At 43.3% G+C, this 20,779-nt stretch overlaps 2 protein-coding genes across 2 annotated transcripts in view; one reads left to right on the top strand and one right to left on the bottom strand.

Annotated features, from left to right (window-relative positions):
- The window catches only part of LOC125485078 (vasoactive intestinal polypeptide receptor 2-like), a 31,042-nt gene extending 30,307 nt beyond the window's left edge, over positions 1 to 735 (bottom strand). Inside the window, exon 1 of the mRNA XM_048606141.1 lies at positions 689 to 735. Within this exon, the coding sequence (XP_048462098.1) occupies positions 689 to 735 (47 nt within the window). The remainder of the gene's footprint in view (positions 1 to 688) is intronic.
- Positions 736 to 1,875: 1,140 nt separating this feature from the next.
- LOC125485085 (vicilin-like seed storage protein At2g18540) overlaps positions 1,876 to 20,779 on the top strand; it is a 48,702-nt gene continuing 29,798 nt past the window's right edge. The window contains exons 1-2 of the mRNA XM_048606145.1: positions 1,876 to 1,892; positions 14,801 to 15,035. Of these exons, the coding sequence (XP_048462102.1) occupies positions 1,876 to 1,892; positions 14,801 to 15,035 (252 nt within the window). The remainder of the gene's footprint in view (positions 1,893 to 14,800; positions 15,036 to 20,779) is intronic.

Consider the following 20,779-nt stretch of genomic DNA (forward strand, 5'->3'; position numbering starts at 1 on the left):
AAGGGTCACCGGACCCGAAACGTTAACTCTGTTTTCTCCTTCACAGATGCTGCCAGACCTGCTGAGCTTTTCCAGCAACTTTGTTTTTGTTCCTGATTTACCGCATCCGCAGTTCTTTTGGTTTTCATTGAGAACAAATTCAGCCCTGTCGACCCTGCAAAGTCCTCCTTCCTACCATCCGGGGGCTAGTGCCAAAATTGGGAGAGTTGTCTCACAAATTAATCAAGAAGCTGACTCACAAAATTATACCTGAAAGAAAATGTCCCATGGAACACCATCATTGTCCATGGGTATATCCTGTCCAACTGGCAGGACAAACCCAAGAGAGGTGGCTATAAAATGTTATACCATCAGGAGTGAATAGCCTGGGAATCCTCAACATTGCCTTTGGACTCCATGAAATCTTTGCATCAGGATCAAATGTGGCCAAGGAAACTTCCTGCTGATTACCACTAAGTGCTCTAGCCCCCGGGCCCTTGGATGATGAATCAGTTCCCCTTTATGTTGAACATCATTTGGAGGAAGTACTGAGGATGGTAAGGGCATGGAATGTACACTGGATTAGGAACTTTAATGTCCATTACCAAGAGTGGCTAGGTAGCATCATCACTAATGAACTAGTCAAGTCCTAATGGGCACAGATTCCAGGGTCAAGTGCTGAGGGAACCAAAAACAGGGAGAAACATACTTGACCTCATCCTCAGTGATCTGCCTGCCGCAGTTCTCTTGGTCCATGACAGTATCAGTGGGAGTAACCACCACAGTCGTTGTGAACATGAAGTCAAATGTTCACATCGATAGTTTTTCAAGCTAGACTGGATGGACTGACTGTGGCCTGCATCCTTGAGTGACCAAAGCAGACAGCCCCAGATGAGAAGTGCCCAGTCCCCCTGCATGGTGTGTAGAGTCATAAAGATGCAAAGCACAGGAGAAGGCACTTCAGCCTAACGGGTCTGCACCAGTCAAAAATAACCATGTAACTATTCTAATCCAATTTGGATGTATATCTGCCTGACCACGTTAGCCCAAACCAACAGACTGGCTGCAACGGTGCCATACAACTGACATCCACTCCCCAGATTGGAGAGGCACAGACCCCAACACGGAAATAGTCTGATTCAATGCCTGATAATAGCCAATCCCCTGCACTGGTATGGAAGGCTGCCCTTAACTTATTGTGATGGGAACCTCATGGACGGGAGGCTCCATGGACTTCAGTGAGACCATAAGTCTTTGAGTCCTGACTGCTTTCTTGTTGCACATGAACTGTGTTTGTTGTGTGAGCTGCTGGTACATGGTACAGCTGTGAGATTGATGTAGCAATCTGCCATACAGCAAAATAGATGTCCCCTTGACTAAGGACTACTGATCAACAGGCAAGCTGCCTGTTGTGTGGCTGCACTAATTGGCATTGCATGGCAAGGTGTTGATGCAGACAGGCACTAATTGAGCAAGCATTAAGAAAGCAAATGGGCAGCCATGTCCAACTGATGAGCTAGTCTCTGTCCATGTGTACAAAGTGTGCCTGCTTCAGCTTTTCAATGCTAGTTTCTGGTACACCCTGCAATACAAGCCAGTGCTTCTAAGTGGCCTACAAGTGAATCAAAAAGATGTCTGAGATCTGTTTGGTTCTAAGCAACAGGGAGATCCATCAAAGCAAGCAGCGAGCTTAAGCTGCCAGGTACCTGCACCAATTTCCAAGTTGAGTTTTCCTTTTGTCGAGCTTGTTTGGCATGTTTGGCAAACTAGGAAGCTGAATATTTGACGAGGCAATTTGCAGCATTAATGAACCGTTTGAGAAGCTGTGATAGGCAATTCACTAGTACCTAGCAAGAAACTCATCACACTACTTGTGAAAAGCATTGATGGAGCAAGATGATCCAACCATTAAGGTAAGCCTTCCCAGACTTTTTGCCTGATTCTTCTACAAACCTTGCCATAGCCTACATAATTCAGATACCTATCAGATTTTAACCTTTGACTTTTCCAATCAAAGTCCATGACTTCGTACTTTCTTTCATTAAACTCTATCCGCAAAGTTCTTGGCCACTCACTCTATTTCTCAGTGTCACCTCGCAGATTCCCTATGTCATTATCACACCTATTTTTGTGTTTTCGGCAAATTTAGATACATTTTCGCTCCCTCTTCCAAGTCATCAATATAGATAATAAATCATTGAGACCCTTGGACTAATCCTTGTGCTGCTCCAGTAGTTAACTTTCCAACCTGAAAAGGACCCATTAAGTCCAACTCCCTGACTCGTATATGTTATCAATCCTTAATCCATGCAATTATCATCAACCCTAGTGCAATAAAGAGTGCAGGAGGGCATTTCAAGAGCAGACATAGCAACACCTAAAAATAAGGTGTTAACCTGGTGAACTGACAAAACAGGGCCATAATCCAAAGAACTGTGGACGCTGGGAATCAGAAATGAAAACAGAAATCGCTGGAAAAACTCAACAGGTCTGCCAGCATCTATGGAGAGAAAGCAGAATTAATGTTTTGGGTCCAGTGACCCTTATTCAGAACTGATTGCAGCTGGGAAAAGTTAGGTATATATGCTAAAGATGGGGTGGTGGAGGGGGATGGAGTAAACGATAGGTGGAGATGAAGTCCAAAGAGAGAGAAAGAGACAGTTGGGCAAAGGAATAGGTAAAGGTTAGCCTGGGAGAATGAATAGCTGCTAATGGGGACTATTAATAGCTACAATGCATTGTTTGTGGTAGCAGCCCATGTGATGACAGGGCCTGGTGTGTGGGGGTTTGGGTAAGGACATGGGAGAAGGTTCTCAAGCCCTAAAATCGATATTGAGTCCAGAAGGTTGCAAGGTTCCCAAATGGAAAATGAGGTATTGTTCTTTCAGCTTGTGCTGAGCATCACTGAGGCACTGCAACAAGCCCGAGACAGAGATGTTGGCCAGGGAACACTGTGGTGTGTTGAAATGGCAGGCAACTGGGAGCTCAGTGTGATTTTTGCGGACTCCCACATTGCAAAAGATAAGGCTGAGGCATTTGCAACAATTTTCACCAAGGAGTGCTGAGTAGATGATCCGCATTGGCCTCCTCCAGAACTTCCCAGCATCACAGATGCCAGATGCCAGTCTTCAGCCAATTCCATTCACTCCATGTGATATCAAGAAACGGTTGGAGACATTAGATACTGCAAAGGTTATGGGCCCTGGCCACATTCTGGCAATAGCACTGAAGATTTTGCTCTAGAACTTGCCACACCCCTGTTCCTAACCAATTTTTTTGATATCCACTTGTTGGAGTTGTTCATATGTAGAAGCTGGGAGATCATGGTGCCACATATTTCACAGTTAAAACCTTTATTACCGCTGGACTTGACAAGTCTCCCATATTCTATCATCTATACACTTGAAGCCATCCAAAACACATTTCTTCACCTACACATCTATCACCGCTCGCGCCCACTTACCTACATTGGCTCCCTGTCAAGCAATGCCTTCATTTTAAAATTTTGACCCTTGTTTTCAAATTCCTCCATGGCCTGGGCCCTCCCTTTCAATGTAATCTCTTCCAGTTCCATAACCCTTTGAAATACCTGCATCCTTTACTTCTGGCCTCTTGCACATCTAATCATAATTGCTCCACCATTGCTGGCTTTGCCTTCAGTTGCCTAAGTCATAAACTCTGGAATACCATTCCTCCATCTGTCTGTTTGGTGTATTTCCTTTAAAACATTCCATAAAAACTGCTTCTTTGAGCAAGCTTCTGAACTAATATGGCCTCCTGTGGTGTGGTGTCATATTTTGTTTGATAATGCTTTTGTGAAATGCCTTGGAATGTTTTATTACTATAAAGATGCTATATAAAAAATATTCTCAAGAAGAATTGGTTTAGACTCGAAACGTTAACTCTATTTCTCCACAGATACTGCTGGACTTGCTGTGTTTCTCCAGCATTTTTTTCTTTTTATTTCAGATTTCCAACATCTGTATTACTTTGCTTTTATTGTACAATATAAAGTTGTTGTTAGGTACCCAGCCAACTTTCCATTTATTACCTAAGTTCACACATGAAGAATAGCTACTTTAGTGCGACTCCAGAATGTGTTCAGCTGCGTTCAAGAGGAGAATGGTAAGAGGATGTCTGTGGAGAAATGAAGCAGGAAAATAAAACTAAAATAACATTTAAAACAAAATTAAAATTTAAGTAAGATCAACATTCAATTAGACAAAAGAAGTATATTTGCAAAGAAAACATTTTTAGAGCAAGAGCTATCCTAATTACAGCACATGAAAGTGTGGAACAAAATGTTAAATACAGAGGTAAAGAAAAAGTGCATTCATTTTAAATAGAGGAAATGAAAAATTCTTATCTGAATCATAATACTGGCATTCACTCAGAATAGGTCCATTTTCTTGCCAGGCATAAGTCTACATACTTTCTAATCAGAAGGTGCTGGCTTGTTTATGATTTGGATCTGAATTACATAAATACAGCAGGGATGTAAAACATGAACTGCATAATTTCAGGCATGTTTAAGGGAGCGCCTTGGTTCAATGTGGAGTGCAGTACAACATACCGGGAGCAGCACTAAAAATGAAGTGCCAATCTGATGAAGGTACAGCACAAGACCACATGCATACCAAACAGTTGAAGTAGCATATGAGAGATGGGGCTGAGTGATCTACTGACCAGATCAAAGGTCTGCTGTCCAGCCACACAATCATGAATAGTGGTGGACAATTAAACAACTTACTGAAAAAAGGGACCCCACAAATATTCCCACCCTTAATGATAAAGGGCCCAGCACATCAGTGCAAAAGACAAGGCTATTGCATTTGCAACAATCTGTAGCCTGAAGTGCCGAGTGGTAATCCATCCCAGACTCCTCGTGATTCCCTCATCATCAGTCAAGTCTTCAATCAAATAGATGCATCACATGTGATATTAACGTAAGGCTGAAGGCTTCAGATACAGCATACTGACATGATCCAGGCAGTAAAGTGAAGACTTGTGCTTCAGAATAGAGGAGGTGATGGCCTTGTGATAGTATTACTAGATTGATAATCCAGAGGTCCAGGTAGTACTCTGGGAACCCAGGTCTGAATCCTGTCATGACAGATGCTGGAATTTGAATTCAATAAAAATCTGGAATTCAAAATCTAACGATGGCATTGTTGGAAAACCCTATCTAGTTCACTGATGTTTTTTAGGGAAGGAAACTGCCATCCTCAACTGTTCTGGCCTGCGTGTGACTCCAGACCCACAGTAGTGTTGTGTTGACTCGTAATTGCCCTCTGGGAAATTAGGGATGGGCAATAAATGCTGCCGTAGCCAGTGACACTTTCATCCTATGAATGAATAAAAAATATAGAATCAGCTGTGTCTCTTGCCAAATAGTCTTGGTACAGCTTCAAATACTGACATCTACCTGACATTGTGGAAAATTGTCCAGGTACGTCCAGTCCACAAAAATCAGCAAAATGAAAGCATTTAAATGCAACAACTTGCTCACTGATGCTCCGTTTGCGCTCTGTCTGAGCTACTCAGTTCCTGATCTCATTACCGCCTTAGTTCAAACATGAACAGAGTGGAATCTGAGAGGTAGAGTGAATGATTATCTTTGACTGAATGGGGTATCGAGGAGGCATTTTGTTTATTTATGGGATTATGGGATGCAGGCATTGTTGGTGAGGCCACCCTTTACTGTCCATCCCCAAATGTCCTTGAACTGAATACTTGCTGGGCCATTTCAGACAGCAGCCAAGATTCAACAACATTGCTGTCAAGCATGATTTCCCCTTCATAAATCCATGCTGACTCTGTCTGATCCTGCCACTGCTTTCTAAATGCTCTGCCAAGAATCCTTGACAATAAATTCGAGAATTTTCCCCACTACCAATGTTAGGCTCAGCAGTCTATAATTCCCTGTTTTCTCTCTACCTCCCCTTTTGATTATTGGAGTGACATTAGGCACCCTCCAATCTGCAGGGACTGTTCCAGAGTCTATAGAATCCTGGAAGATGACCGCCAATGCATCCATTATTTCTCAAGCTACTTCCTTAAGTCTTCTGGAGAGTAGATTATCAGGCCCTGGGGATTTATTGGCCATCAATCCCAACAATTTTCCCAGCACCATTTCTCTACTAATATTGATCTCACTCAGCTTCCCTCTCACTAAATCTTGCATCCTCCAACAGTTCTGATATCTGATTTGAGTCCTCTTTTGTAAAGACAGAACCAAAGTATGTATTCAGTTCCTCAGCCAGTTCTTTGTCCCCTATTATGCATTCCCTGTTTCGGTCTGTAGGGAACCTACGTTTGTCTTTACCAATCTCTTTCGCTTCACGTACCTCTAGAAACTCTTAGCATCAGTCTTTATGTTCCCTGGAAGCTTACTTTCATATTCTATTTTCCCCTTCTTAATCAATCCCTTAGTCTTTTTTTGCTGAATTCTAAACTGCTCCAAATCTGAAGATTTATTATTTTTCTTGGCCAATCTATATGCTTCTTCCTGGGATCAGATGCTATCTCTTATTTCCTTTGAAAGCCATGGATTGGCCCTCTTACCCATTTTGCTTTTGCGACAGACAGGAATAAATAGTTATAAGAGATAACAAGCTGTAGAGCTGGATGAACACAGCAGGCCAAGCAGCATCATAGGAGCAGGAAGGCTGACATTTCGGGCCTAGACCCTTCATCAGAAATGGGGGAGGGGAAGGGGGTTCTGAAATAAATAGGGAGGGGGAGGCGGATAGAATATGGATGGAGGAGAAGATAGGTGGAGAGGAAACAGACAGGTCAAAGAGGCGGGGATGGAGCCAGTAAAGGTGAGTGTAGGTGGGGAGTTAGGGAGGGGATAGGTCAGTCCAGGGAGGATGGACAGGTCAAGGGGGAGGGATGAGGTTAGTAGGTAGGAGATGGGGGTGTGGCTTGAGGTGGGAGGAGGGGATAGGTGGGAGGAAGAACAGGTTAGGGAGGCGGAGACGAGCTGGGCTGGTTTTGGGATGCGGTAGGAGGAGGGGAGATTTTGAAGCCTGTGAAATCCACATTGATACCATTGGGCTGCAGGGTTCCCAAGCGGAATATGAGTTGCTGTTCCTGCAACCTTCAGGTGGCATCATTGTGGCACTGCAGGAGGCCCAGGATGGACATGTCATCTGAGGAATGGGAGGGGGAGTTGAAATGGTTCGCGACTGGGAGGTGCAGTTGTTTATTGCGAACCGAGCGTAGGTGTTCTGCAAAGCGGTCCCCGAGCCTCCGCTTGGTTTCCCCGATGTAGAGGAGGCCACAACGGGTACTGCGGATGCAGTATACCACATTGGCAGATGTGCAGGTGAACATCTGCTTGATGTGGAAAGTCTTCTTGGGGCCTGGGATGGGGGTGAGGGAGGAGGTGTGGGAGCAGGTCCAGCACTTCCTGCGGTTGCAGGGAAAAGTGCCGGGTGTGGTGGGGCTGGAGGGGAGTGTGGAACGGACAAGGGAGTCACGGAGAGAGTTGTCCCTCCGGAAAGCAGATAAGGGTGGGGAGGGAAAAATGTCTTTGGTGGTGGGGTCGGATTGCAGATGGCGGAAATGTCAGAGGATGATGCGTTGGATCCAGAGGTTGGTGGGGTGGTATGTGAGGATGAGGCGGATTCTTTTTTGGTTGTTATTGCGGGGACGGGGTGTGAGGGATGAGTTGCGGGAAATGCGGGAGACATGGTGGAGGGCGTTCTCGACCTCTGAAGGGGGGGAGGTTGCGGTCCTTGAAAAACGAGGACATCTGAGATGTATGGGAGTGGAATGCCTCATCCTGGGAGCAGATGCGGCAGAGGCGAAGGAATTGGGACTAGGGGATGGCATTTTTGCAGGAAGGTTGGTGGGAGGAGGTGTATTCTAGGTAGCTGTGGGAGTCGGTGGGCTTGAAATGGATATCAGTTTCTAGGTGGTTACCCGAGATGGAGACAGAGAGGTCCAGGCAGGAGAGAGAGGTGTTGGAGATGGTCCAGGTGAACTTAAGGTTGGGGTGGAAGGTGTTGGTGAAGTGGATGAACTGTTTGAGCTCTTGTTGCAGTTCCCCCATGTGTTCCTTGAATGTTTGCCATTGCCTATCCACTGTCATCCCTTTAAATAACTCTTCCCAATCTATCAAAGTTTGATAAATCTGTTGGAATTCTATGAAGATGTAACTAGTAGATTTGACAAAGGAGAGCCAGTCAATGTAGTACATTTGGGCTTTCAGAAAGCCTTTGACAAAGTCCCACACAAAAGATTAATGTGCAAGATTAAAGCACATGGGATTGGGGCAAAAATATTGAGATGGATAGGAGACTGGTTGGCAGAGAAGAAACAAAGAGTAGGAATTAATGGGTCCTTTTCAAATTGGCAGGCAGTAACCAGTGAGGTGCCACAGGGATCGGTGCTGGGACCTCAGCTATTTACAATATAAATTAATTGTAAGGGTGAGGGAACAAAATGTAACATCTCCAAGTTTGCAGATGATACCAAATTGGGTGGGAGGGTGAACTGTGACAGGGATGCAGAGATCCTTCAGCATGATCTCAACAGGTTGGGTGAGTGGGCAAATCAATGTCAACTGCAGTATAATTTGGATAAATATGAGGTTATTCACTTCAGAAGCAAAACCAAGAAGGCAGATTACTACCTGAATGGCTGTAATTTGGGAGATGGGAGTGTGCAGCGGGACCTGGGTGTCCTTGTGCACCAGTCGCTGAAGGTAAGTATGTAGGTGCAGCAGGCGGTAAAGAAGGCAAATGGTATGTTGGCCTTCATTGCGAGAGGTTTCGAGTACAGGAGCAGGGATGTGTTGTTGCAGTTGTACAGGGCCTTGGTGAGACCACACCTGGAATACTGTGTGCAGTTTTGGTCTCCTTTTCTGAGGAAGGATGCTCTTGCTCTCGAGGGAGTACAGCAAAGGTTTACCAGGCTGATTCTGGGGATGGTGGGACTGAAATATGAGGAGAGATTGACTAGATTAGGATTGTTTTTGCTGAGGTTCAGATAAATGAAGGGGCATCTCATAGACACTTATAAAATTCTAACAGGACTGGACAGGGTAGATGCAGAGAGGATTTTCCCGATGGTGGGTGTATCCAGAACCAGGGGTCACAGTATGAGGATTCGGGGTAGACGATTAGGACAAAGATGAGATATTTCTTCACCCAAAGAGTGGTGAGCCTGTGGAATTCATTACCACAGGAAGTAGTTGATGCCAAAACATTGAATGTATTCAAGAGGCGATTAGATATAGTATTTGGGGCGAATAGGATCAAAGGTTATGGGGAGAAAGCAGGATTAGGCTATTGAGTTGGAAGATTAGCCATGGTCATGAAGAATGGCGGTGCAGGTTTGAAGGGCTGAATGGCCTCCTCCTGCTCCTATCTTCTATGGTTCGGGTTCGGAGTCACATGTAGACAAGACCAGGGAAGAACAGCTGTTTTCCTTCCCTCAATGACATTTGTGAACCAAATCAGTTTTTCTTAGCATAATCATAGAATCATAGAATCATAGAATCCCGACAGTGTGGAAACAGGCCCTTCGGCCCAACAACTCCATACCGAACCTCAGAGCATCCCACCCAGACCCATCCCCCTATAACCCACCTAATCCACACATCCCTGAACACTACAGGCAATTTAGCATGGCCAATCCACCTAACCTGCACATCTTTGGACTGTGGGAGGAAACCGGAGCACCCGGAGGAAACCCACGCAGACAGGGGGAGAATGTGCAAACTCCACACAGACAGTCGCCTGAGGGTGGAATCAAACCCGGGTCCCTGGGGCTGTGAGGCAGCAATGCTAACCATTGTGCCATCGTGCCACCCCATTGAGGGTCAATGGAAGTCAAGAGGAAAGTTCCCCACTGATTTGAGTGAAAGCCAGCACAAAGGAAGTAGTTTGTGATTGATGCAGGACAATTATTCTCAGTTCAAGGCAATTGCTGCTGGAGTACCTCAAGATTCTGCTCACATGTAGGCTTCAAAATTTGTTATCGACATATTCTTCTGCCATCTACACTGGCACTTATCTTTGCCGTGTGCCTGTTGTCTGTCTTATCATACATATTGGCAGCTGACTTTGAACATGTTTAACTACAATTGCTCCAACAAAGATGCAGTATGTGAGCCACTACTTCATGTTCATTGCTAGAAAAGGTTATCAGAGCTGAATTATCTGATAATCTTGAAAGACCCAGGACTATTAGGATATCACACTCTGCCTACTGGAAAATGACAGCCAACTTGATTGATAGTTTTATTGGGGGCTTCAAAGTTGCTGTATATGTTCAGGCTTACAAAGAACCTTTGATAGACTTCTGCACAAATGGCCTCAAAAGATGGTTGGATCTTGGAGATCAGCAGGTATCAGATAAAGAATTGGTTGCATTTGTTTCATTCCCATCTTCAAATTGAGAACATCCTCATAGTGCTTTGCAACACGATCGCCATGCTCAAAGGGACAGATATTTAATAGACACAGCAACTCCAAATTGGACATGTCAGGCTATGTATGCCATCACCATTGTATCCAACCACTATCTGTACCTTCATTGTCTGGCCTATTCTCCACTCTACCATCAAGCTAGGAGATTAACATTGACTTATTGAACAGTGAATTTTAGGGGCAGCACTGGATGTAATCAAAAATGAGGTATTTGTAGTGATTGTAATGACATCAGTTAGGTGGGCCTCATGGAATATGAGTACCCTGATTGGGGCTGTGAATCTGGTCCACAAAGGGAGCCCTGGCTGACACATCAATTTAAATGTCATTGTAGCTTTATTTTCCTGCTTCATGTTTCCACAGGTAATTAAGCTTCTTTGCCTGCTGCTCCTTAAACTCTATGAAATTTAATGTGTCATGAGATTGTTGCAAAAGTGAATCCTATATAAGGATATAAAATCAGCACAATTAAGCATAAGAGAAGCAGTGTCCTTGCCTTGCTCAAGCCTTGGACTAGCCACATTTAGAATACTGTGTTCTAGTTTACTGCTATAACATAATGGTAAGATTAACAATTGCTCAACCATAAGCATTCATTATTGAATTAAGTTTATTTCAATCATCCCAAAAGAGGGAAACAGACACTATAGTTCTATTGCTAAATTCTCAAGCACTATTAAGCACGGTTAATAAATGCTCGCCTAATCAACAATAGAATAGAATAGAATAGCCTTTATTTTCACATGCACTTGAATGAGAGCAGTGAAAAGTCTGTAATGTCACCTCTCGGCGCCATCTTAGGTACAGGGACTCGCTTCTGGGACTTGCCTCCAAGGTCAGCCTAGGCTTGGCCAGTTCCCCCTCCGGGCTCTGGCAGCGACTTGCTTCCTGTGCTGGCCTGCTCCATTCTCCATTCTCTCCAGGTAGGGTAGTTTAAAGAGTTAAAAGTTGGGGGAGGGGTGGGGAAAGAAAGAAAAACTGCAGCAAAAGGGAAGAAAGAAAGAAGAGAGGAAAAGGAACTGGTGAGCAGACGAGCTCCAGCTGTCCTACTCTGTCGCCATCTTGAATGATGCTCATATCTCAAGAAAGAAAACAGAATAATGACTCTGAACTCCAAAATGGCTGATATAATGGCCCACCTGCACATGAGCAGAGGAGTCAGTGAAGTTAGCTGGCTATGACAGGCTGTCACCAAGTTCCGTGTGTAATGACATCAGCATTAGCTTTGAATGAGAGTCCTTAAAATCGTACCATCATATACTTAAAATGGCTGCCTAAAGGATGAAGCTAATAATCATAATCAGTCTGAAGGTGGAATTATTGACAGTAGACCCTTATGGATTATTTACTTAATATGTTATGTTCTGCGTTTTCAGATTATAGTTTAATTTCTTTTATTTGATCACAGAATGAGGCCATCCCTGGGCCAGTATTTCTTGCCCAACCCTAATCACCCAGAGGGTAGTTTCAGCCATATTGCTGTGGATCTGTAGCCACATGTAGCCCAGACCAGGTAAGGACGACGGTTTTCCTTCCCTAAATGACATTAGTGGTCCAGATGCAATCTTCCAAAAATCAACATTGGTTTCATGGCCACCATTAGACTCCTAATTCCAGATTTTTATCAAATTTAAATTCCGCCATCTGCCATGGCGGGATTCAAACCCCAGAACATTACCTGGGTCTCTGGATTAATAGTGTCACAACAATACTGTTAAGCTATTGTCTCCCTTAAATGTCTAATTGGCTGATGTAACCAGAATTGGTGTAACTCTTCTTTTAACATTTTCCAAACAATCTGTTCAGCAAAGTTATTACCTACCTCTGGAGCAGGTGAGTCTTAAACCAACGTCTCCAGGCCCAGAGCTAGGGACACTACCACTGAGCCACCAGGCGCCTTAGCATAATGCTTCTTGAAGGGAATAGATTGCCTTCTGCTGTGTGACATTTTGTTGTGCTTCAGCCTTGTGTAACTGCAGGATTGTTTCTATATTAAAGGCAAATTCTGTGGATGCTGGAAATCCACACAAACATAGAAATAGCTGGAGAAACTCAGCTGATCTGGCCACACCTGTGGAGAGGGAAACAGAGTTAATGTTTTGAGTCAATTCCGACTTTTTAAAAATATTTATTCACAGGATAAGGGCGTTTATTGCCCATCGCTAATTGGTCAGAGGGCAGTTAAGAGTCAACCACATTGCTGTGGGTCTAGAGTCACATGGAGGCCAGACCAGGTCAGGATGGCAATTTCTTTCCATAAAAGACATTAGTGAATAGGCTGGGTTTTTTCCCCAGCAATCAACAATAGATTCATGGTTACTAACAGACTCTTAACTCCAGCTTTTTATTGAATTCCAATTCCATCATCTGCCATGGCAGGAATCAAACCTGGGTCCCCAGAACATCACCTGGGTCTCTAGATTAACAAGCCAGTGATAATACCACTAGGCTGTTACTTCTCCATGTTCAGAACTGGATGAATAGTGAATGTACTGAATCTCCTCACACTAACACCCATCGTCACAAATATATTCTTGTCACCTCAGTGGTTGCTGGGAATGACCAACATCTGACCTTCTGACCAACACTGAAGTTTCATGCCTTATGTATTATGAGTTGTTCACTTTGTTTTCCTTTTTGCATTGCTATTGACATCAGGCTTAAGCAACTTAACCTTTGTCCTACTAATATGTTTAAACGATAACTCACAAAGTGAGAAACCTGTTATTCATTGTGGGTTTGTTCTGTAAGAGAACATAAAATGTATAGTTGGTGTTGTAGAAAACAAAATGAAAATTATGACCTGGCTTGTTACCTAGCAAATACAAGTGAAAAGATCTCATTGCAGTCTGTATAATTTTCTCATGTAGCACAATTCAGTGCTGGGTGATATGGTAGTATTAGTGTTCGACTCCATTCTCTCCCTTCCAAGCCTTAACTTACATGCAATTTACATATCCTTTTCTCTTTCAACACCATTAACAACACCTTCGTCTTTTGCACTGGGTCTCTATACCATCTGTCCTCTTGCTTTTCCCCTGCCTCTGTTAAAAGAATAAAAAAAGACTTATTTCCAGCACCTTTCAGTTCTGAAGAAGTCACCCTGGACTTGAAAAGTTAACTGTTTTTCTCTCTCCACAGATGCTGCCAGACCTGCTGAGTTCCTGTAGCAATCACAGAGGAATTATTCTACCTGCCATATACATTGAAGGAGACTTTGGAATCTGTTGGACACTGCTCGTACATTGTCATCCATCCCTTCCGAAAGTCACCATTGACAAGAAGTTCCAACACTGGATCACCTGCACCAGTTCAGTCTTCTACAATCACGACTATATTTTTCAGCAAAGACCTCTGCAAGTCAACTAAACTCCTAATGTACAGAGTAGCTGTCATCACCACACTTCTATACTGTAATGAGACCCAGACTATGTATCACTGTCACACTAAAGAACAGGAGAAATTCCATCAACAATTTCTTTGCCACAATCAAAATTCATTGCAAAGGTTTTTGTTGGTATCCTTCTTGAACTCGGCATTCATGCCCAGCTCCTGCAAAAGCAATTTTGATTGATATTGTAACCAGATGGCCAAAGAGTGTACTGCTTTCCAGAGTCTGTTTTGTCAACCCTCAAATAGCCAATGTCTGGAAAGAATGAAAAAGAACACTTGAAAGTCTCTCTAAATGCCATCTGGTAGAACGGTAGCATTGAAATTAAAACTAGGAGGACGTTGCTACCAATTATTCAGAACGGCAACAATTTGCACACAAAGCTGCATCACACTTCGAATCCAAACATCTTAATGATTAAGTAGAGCGGCAGCAGAGACAGAAATAAAAATGAAGCCAATCCTGCACTCTGGGTCCCATTACCTGTTGGTTACCCCACGTGCCCAAAGATCGGTGGGTTGAGATTCATCCAAGGAATCATAACCCTGAGTAGACCTTCGTCCTTGAGTCGAGGGTGGTGTGATAAGTACAATATTGTACTCAGTCTGCACGTTGTGCATGTCAAAGAGTCAGCAAAATCCACAACACACGAAAACGCTTTTCAGCCCATCGAGTCTGCACCAGTCAAAATCTAATTCTAATCCCATTTTCCAGCACTCGACTCAAACGCATATACTGTTTCTGATGCGCTTATGTTAAATTCTTGGTATTAGTTAATGCATAGAGCTTCTATTGATGCACAGATTATTCCTGGGACCTAATGCTTGCATCTGCAGATTATCAGTGTTGCAAGATGCTTACTTAAGCAGTTAGTTAAGTGTGTTACCTCGATATTGGTATATAACGCATGTTTATCTCAGCTGATATCCATAATGAGGAACATTCCCTGAGCCAGTGTGAATATTATAATTGTAGTGTATTTTTTCAGATTTCCAGCATCTGACAGTCACTCTAGACAAATCTCTTTCAGGCCAGTGGCAGGGGCGCTGACGTCAAACGAAGCCAGCCCGCAATCTGATTGGCTGGGCCCGGAGTTTAGGGGCGGGAGTGACGGGGTTCAGAAATGTCGCAGCATTTCTCCAGCACGGAAAGGGGCTCATCGTGTCCATACCATTTATCCAGGCACCCAACTACACCATAGACCCGTGACTCCGACTTCGCTGGTGGGTAAGTTGTTGGACGTGACTCTGAAAGGATTCATTTGTATGTAGAGTGGCAAGGAATGATTAGGGATAAAAATCGAAAGAACAGTGGATGCTGTAAACCAGGAACAAAATCAGAAGTTGCCAGAAAAGCTCAGCAGGTCCGGCAGCATCTGTGAAGAGAAAATCAGACTTAATGTTTCGGGTCCGCAGACCCCTTCCTCAGAACTGATTAGGGATGGTCAGCGTGGTTTTGTGTTAGGGAAGTCGTGTCTCACAAACGTGATTGAGTTTTTTAAGGAAGTAAACAAGAGAGTTGATGAGGGCAAAGCGGTAAACATTATTTACTTGGAGTTTAGTAAAGCCTTTGACAAAGTTCTGCAATGTAGTTAGTCCAGTGAAGTTAGATCACATGGGATTCAGAGTGAGCTTGCCAACTGCATTAAAAAAATTGGCTTAATGGCAAGAGACAGAGTGTTGTTTTTCAAACTGGAGGCCTGAGACCAGCAGTGTTTCACAGGGATCAGCATTGGGTCCACTTTTGTATGTCATTTGTGTAAATGATTTTGATGAGAATATAGGAGGCATGGTTAGTAAATTTGTGATGATGCTAAAATTCATGGTATAGTGGACAGTGAAAAGGGTCATCTAAAATTCCACAGAGATCTTGATCAATTGCATCAATGGGCTGAAGAGTCGCAGATGGAATTTAATTTGGATAAATGTGAGGTATAGCATTTTGATAAAGTCTAAGACTTATACAATTAAAAGTAGGGCCTTGGACAGTGTTGTAGACCAGAGAGACCTGGGGTTCAGGTACATAATTCTTCGAAGTTTGCATCACATATCAATAGGATGGTTAAGAAGGCTGTTAGCGTGCTTGTCTTCATTGTGTAGACCTTTGAATATAGGAGTTGGGACGCTATGTTGAGGTTGTACAGGATGTTGGTGAGACTTCTTCTGGAGAACTGTGACCAGTTCTGTTCGCCCTGTTACAGGAAGGATATTATTCAGCTGCAGATGGTTCAGAAGAGATTTACCAGGATGTTGCTGGTAATGGATGGATTGAGTTATAAGGAGAGGCTGGATAGAGTGGGATCTTTTTCACTGGAGCATAGGAAGTTGAGGGGTGACCTTATAGAGGTTTATAAAATTGCAAGTGTCATTTCCCAAGGGTGGGAGATTTCAAGACGGGGGGCATATTTTTAAGGTGAGAGGAGAAAGATTTCAAAAAGACATGCGGGGCAATTTTTTAAAACAAAGTAGTTTGTGTGTGGAATGAACTTCCAGCGGAAGTGGTGGATGTAGGTACAATTGCAACGTTTAAAAGAAATTTAGATAAGTACGTGAATAAGAAATGTTTAGAGGGATTGAGCGACAGGGTGGCGCAGTGGTTAGCACTGCTGCCTCACAGCACCAGGGACTGGGGTTTGATTCCAGCCTTGGGTGACTCTCTGTGTGGAGTTTGCACATTCTCCCCTTGTCTGCGTGGATTTCCTCCGGGTGCTCCGGTTTCCTCCCACAGTCCAAAAATGTGCGGGGTAGGTAGATTGGCCATGCTAAATTCCCCATAGTATCCAGGGTTATTTAGGTTAGGTGGGTTAGACATGGGAAATGGGTCTGGGTGGGTTGCTCTTTGGATGGGCGGTGTGGACCTGTTGGGCCGAAGGGCCTGTTTCCACACTGTAGGGATTCTATGATTCTATGATATGAGCTAAGCACAGGTAAGTGGGACTGGTTTTAGTTTGGGATTATGATCGGCATGGACTAGTTGGACCGAAGGGTCCATTTCCATGCTGTATGACTCCATGCTTCGACTGTAATCCCATTTTCCAACTCTCGGCCCATAGCCTTGAATGCTTCAAATGATCATCTAAATACTTCTTAAATGTTGTGGTGGTTCCTGCCTTTCTTTTTGGCAGAGAGTACCAGATACTTACTAGAGTCTGCTTGAAAACATTCTTCCTTCAATCCTCTCTAAATCTCCTGCTCTTTAACTTAAAACTGCTCCCTGGTTATTCATCCTGCCATGAAGTGAAGACATTTCCTACCTATCCTATCTATGCCCCTCATAATTTAGTACACTTGCATTAGGTCCTCCCTCAGTCTTTTTTAAGGAAAACAACCCCAGTCTAGCTAGTATCTCTCCACAGCTGAAACTCTCCAGCCCAGGAAACATCTTGGTGAATGTCCACTGCACCCTTTCGAATGCAATCACATCCTTTCTATAGAGTAGCAGCCAAGACAGCACGGAGTACTCCAGATGTGGCATAACCAATGTTATATGTAGTACTGTCATAATCTCCTTGCTCTTGTATTCAGTGCCTGAGTTAATAAAGGCAAGTATCCCACATGCTGCCTTTACTGACTCATTCACCTACCTTGTTGCCTTAAAGGACTTGTAGGTCTCTCTGATCCTCTGGACTTCCTATGGTCGTAACATCCATTAATCCTAAAAAAATTACTTCACTCACTTCAGGATTAAATTCCATTTGCTGTTGTTTTGCCTGCCAATGACCCCATCTATGTTGTGCTATAGATTCCTCCTTGCAATTTACCACACCACCAATTTTTGTCATTAGTAAACGTACTGATCAAATCTCTTATGTTATCTCTCAATCATTAACATATACTATAAAGAGCAAGGAACCGCCACTAAACCATGTAGTGTGCCACTGGAAACCGGCTTCCAGTGCTTTAGGCAACCTTTGACCACTGCTGCTATGACAATTTTGAATCTAATTTGCTAAATTTGTCCTTGATCACTTGGGCTCTTACCTCTCAAGCAAGACCTTATCAAAGGCTATATTGATGTCCGTAGAGACTATATCCACTCTAACCCTTCTCCAGACATCTGCTTATCTTCTTGAAAAATTCACTCAAAGCTGTTAAACATGATCTCTCCTTGGCAAAGCCATGCTGACTTTCCTTGATTAATCCTTGCCTGTCCAAGAGGAGATTAGTTCTGTTCCTTAGAGTTTTTTTCGAATAATTTCCTTATCACTGATGTTAGACTCACTGGCCTATTGCTCTGGCATTTATTCCTTCTACCTTTTTTGAACAAGTGCCATATATGAAATAGCATTTGAAAATTAATGTCAGATCTCCTTCATTCTCCTTCCTGGCCTCCCAGAGTAGCCTGTTATATATTTCATCTGGATCTGGGGACTTAGCCGATTTTAGGCCCACCAAAACTGCTGATACCACCTCCTTCTCAATTACAATTTGTTCAAGTATATCCTTTTCTGCTTTCTATACCAACATAATTCTTCTCTATTACGCAGATGTAAAGAATACAGGTGCAAAATTCTGCCTCCGTCCATGGTTTGCCATTTAGATCCTCAAAGTGCCCTGGATTTTCCCTTGTTATTCTCTTTCCCCTAATATATTTATAGAATGCCTTTGGAGTTTCCTTTATTTTACCTGTCAGTGTTTCTTCATGCCCCTTGTTTGCTTTCCTATTTCATTTTATAAGTAAACCCTGCACTTTCTGTACTTCTGCAGGTCTTTTGGTATTCTGAGCCCCAGTATCTACTATAAGCTTCCCTTCTTTTGTGATCAAATCCTACCCATTGCTCAATATCTAAACTTCTCTGGAATACTTTGTTCTACTCTTTACCACCTTTACAGGAATATGTTGGCCCTGCACTTTCACTATGCCTTTTTGGAAGACTCCCCCTAATCTGGTAGAAATTTTCCTAAAAGTAGTAATCCACTTTGACCAGATCCTGTCTTACCCTATTAAAATCACCCTTCTCCCAATTCAAAGCCTGTATTTCTAATTTATCTTTGTACTTTTTGTCAAAAACAGTCCTTGACCAACAGCAGCTCTCTTTTGGGTTTTTTACAGCTTATTTAAAAAACTCTCCAATTTCATTTTAAGAATTCCACCTCCTGTCAGCCTGCCCAATCAGAGATGCACCTCTCCGTGACAGTATTGGTCAGAGTGACCACTGTGCAGTCGTTAATGAACAAAGTCTTGTCTTCATATTGAAGATACCCTCCATTGTGTTTCTATAACTATGACTTTGATACAAACTGATTAAAGACTTTGAACAGATCTAGCAACTCAGGACTGGGCATCCATAAGGTGGTGTGGGCCATCAGAAGCAGCAGAATTGTACTTCAACATAACCTGTAAATTTATGGCCCGGAGATAGCAAGAACTGCAGGCGCTGGAGTGAGCATCAATACAGTGTGGAGCTAGAGGAACACAGCAGGTCATGCAGCGTCAGAGGAGCAGGAAAGTTGATGTTTCAGCTTTAAACCCTTCATCAGGACTCTTATCAGGAGTCCAGATGAAGGGTGTAAACCCGAAATGTCGACTTTCCTGCTCCGCTGATGCTGCCCGACCTGCTATGTTCGGTCTGGTATGGCCCCCACTCTTCCATTATCATCAAGCCAGGGGATCAACCATGGTTCAATGAGGAGTGCAGGAAGGTATACCTGAAATTGAGGTGTTAATCTAATGAAGCTAAAACACAGGCCTACTTGCGTGCCAAAGGACTTAAGCATCAAGTGATAGAGCTAAGTGATTTCACAAACAGCTGCCGTTGTGGGATTTTAACTTGTCTCCCTGCGGTATTAGCTCTGGATTACTAGACTTGTGACATTACCACTATGTCACCATCTCCCTTAATGTTCCAAACATAGCTTGGATGACTTATATGTCTATTGATAGGCCATGATTTGCAGTATATGCAGGATTGTATTGGCTATGGGCCCAGACTACATTTTACTGATGGTACTGAGACTTATGCAGTAGAGTGAGCTGCGCCCCCACCTGAGTTGTTCCAGTAAAACTGTAACACTAGTATCCACCTGACAATGTGGAAAATTGACCATGTAAGTCCTGTCTACAAAAGCAGGACAAACCATCCTGACTAGTTACTGCCCCATAGGTCTACTCGCAGTGTTGAGCAAAGTTAGAGGAGTTGTTGACAACACTATCAAACATCATTTACTGAGTAATAACTTGCTCACTGACACTGAATTTGGGTTACTTTAGGGCCATTCAGCTTCCAAGTTCGTTGTAACCTTGATCCAAATGTAGACAAAGGAGTTGCACGCCAAAGATGAATGGCTGCACTTTGACATCAAGGCAACATTTGACTGAAAATGACATCAAAGACCCCTGGCAAAATAGGTGTCATTAGGAATAAGGAAAAGCTGTGCACTGATTGGAGTCAGAGCTGTCACATAGGGAAATGGTTGTGGTTATTGGAGATCAGTTATCTCAGTACCGGATTTCAGTACTGGTGTTCCTCAGGATAGTGTCAAACATCTGACCATCTTCAGCTGCTTCATCAATGAGTAGCCTCCATTTTAAAGTTAGATGTGGAGATGTTCGCTGCTGATTGTGCAATGTTAAGCAACCTTCACGACTTCTTAGATACTGAAGCAGTCTGAATCTATATTTGGCAAAATCTAGGTTTGGGCTTATAAGTGGCAAGTGACATTTCTCCCGCACAAGTGCCAGGCAGTCTCAGTCTCCAATAAGCAACAATTGATCAATCATCGCAATCCATTTGATGGCATTGCCATCACTGAAACCTCCACTGTCAATTTACTGGTAAGAGGGGGTTGCCATTGACTGGAAATTGAACTGATATGCCATATAAATGCTTTGGCTACAAGAGCAGGTCAGAGTTTGGATCTTTGAAATAAACTGGTAAACAGCGGTGTGTACCATTTACAAGATGCACTACAGTAAGTCAGCAAGGCTCCTTAGATAGCACTTTCCAAACCATAACTGCTTCCATTGA

Source organism: Rhincodon typus, chromosome 2 (assembly GCF_021869965.1).
Source record: "Rhincodon typus isolate 14 chromosome 2, sRhiTyp1.1, whole genome shotgun sequence".
Taxonomy (NCBI): Eukaryota; Metazoa; Chordata; class Chondrichthyes; order Orectolobiformes; family Rhincodontidae; genus Rhincodon; species Rhincodon typus.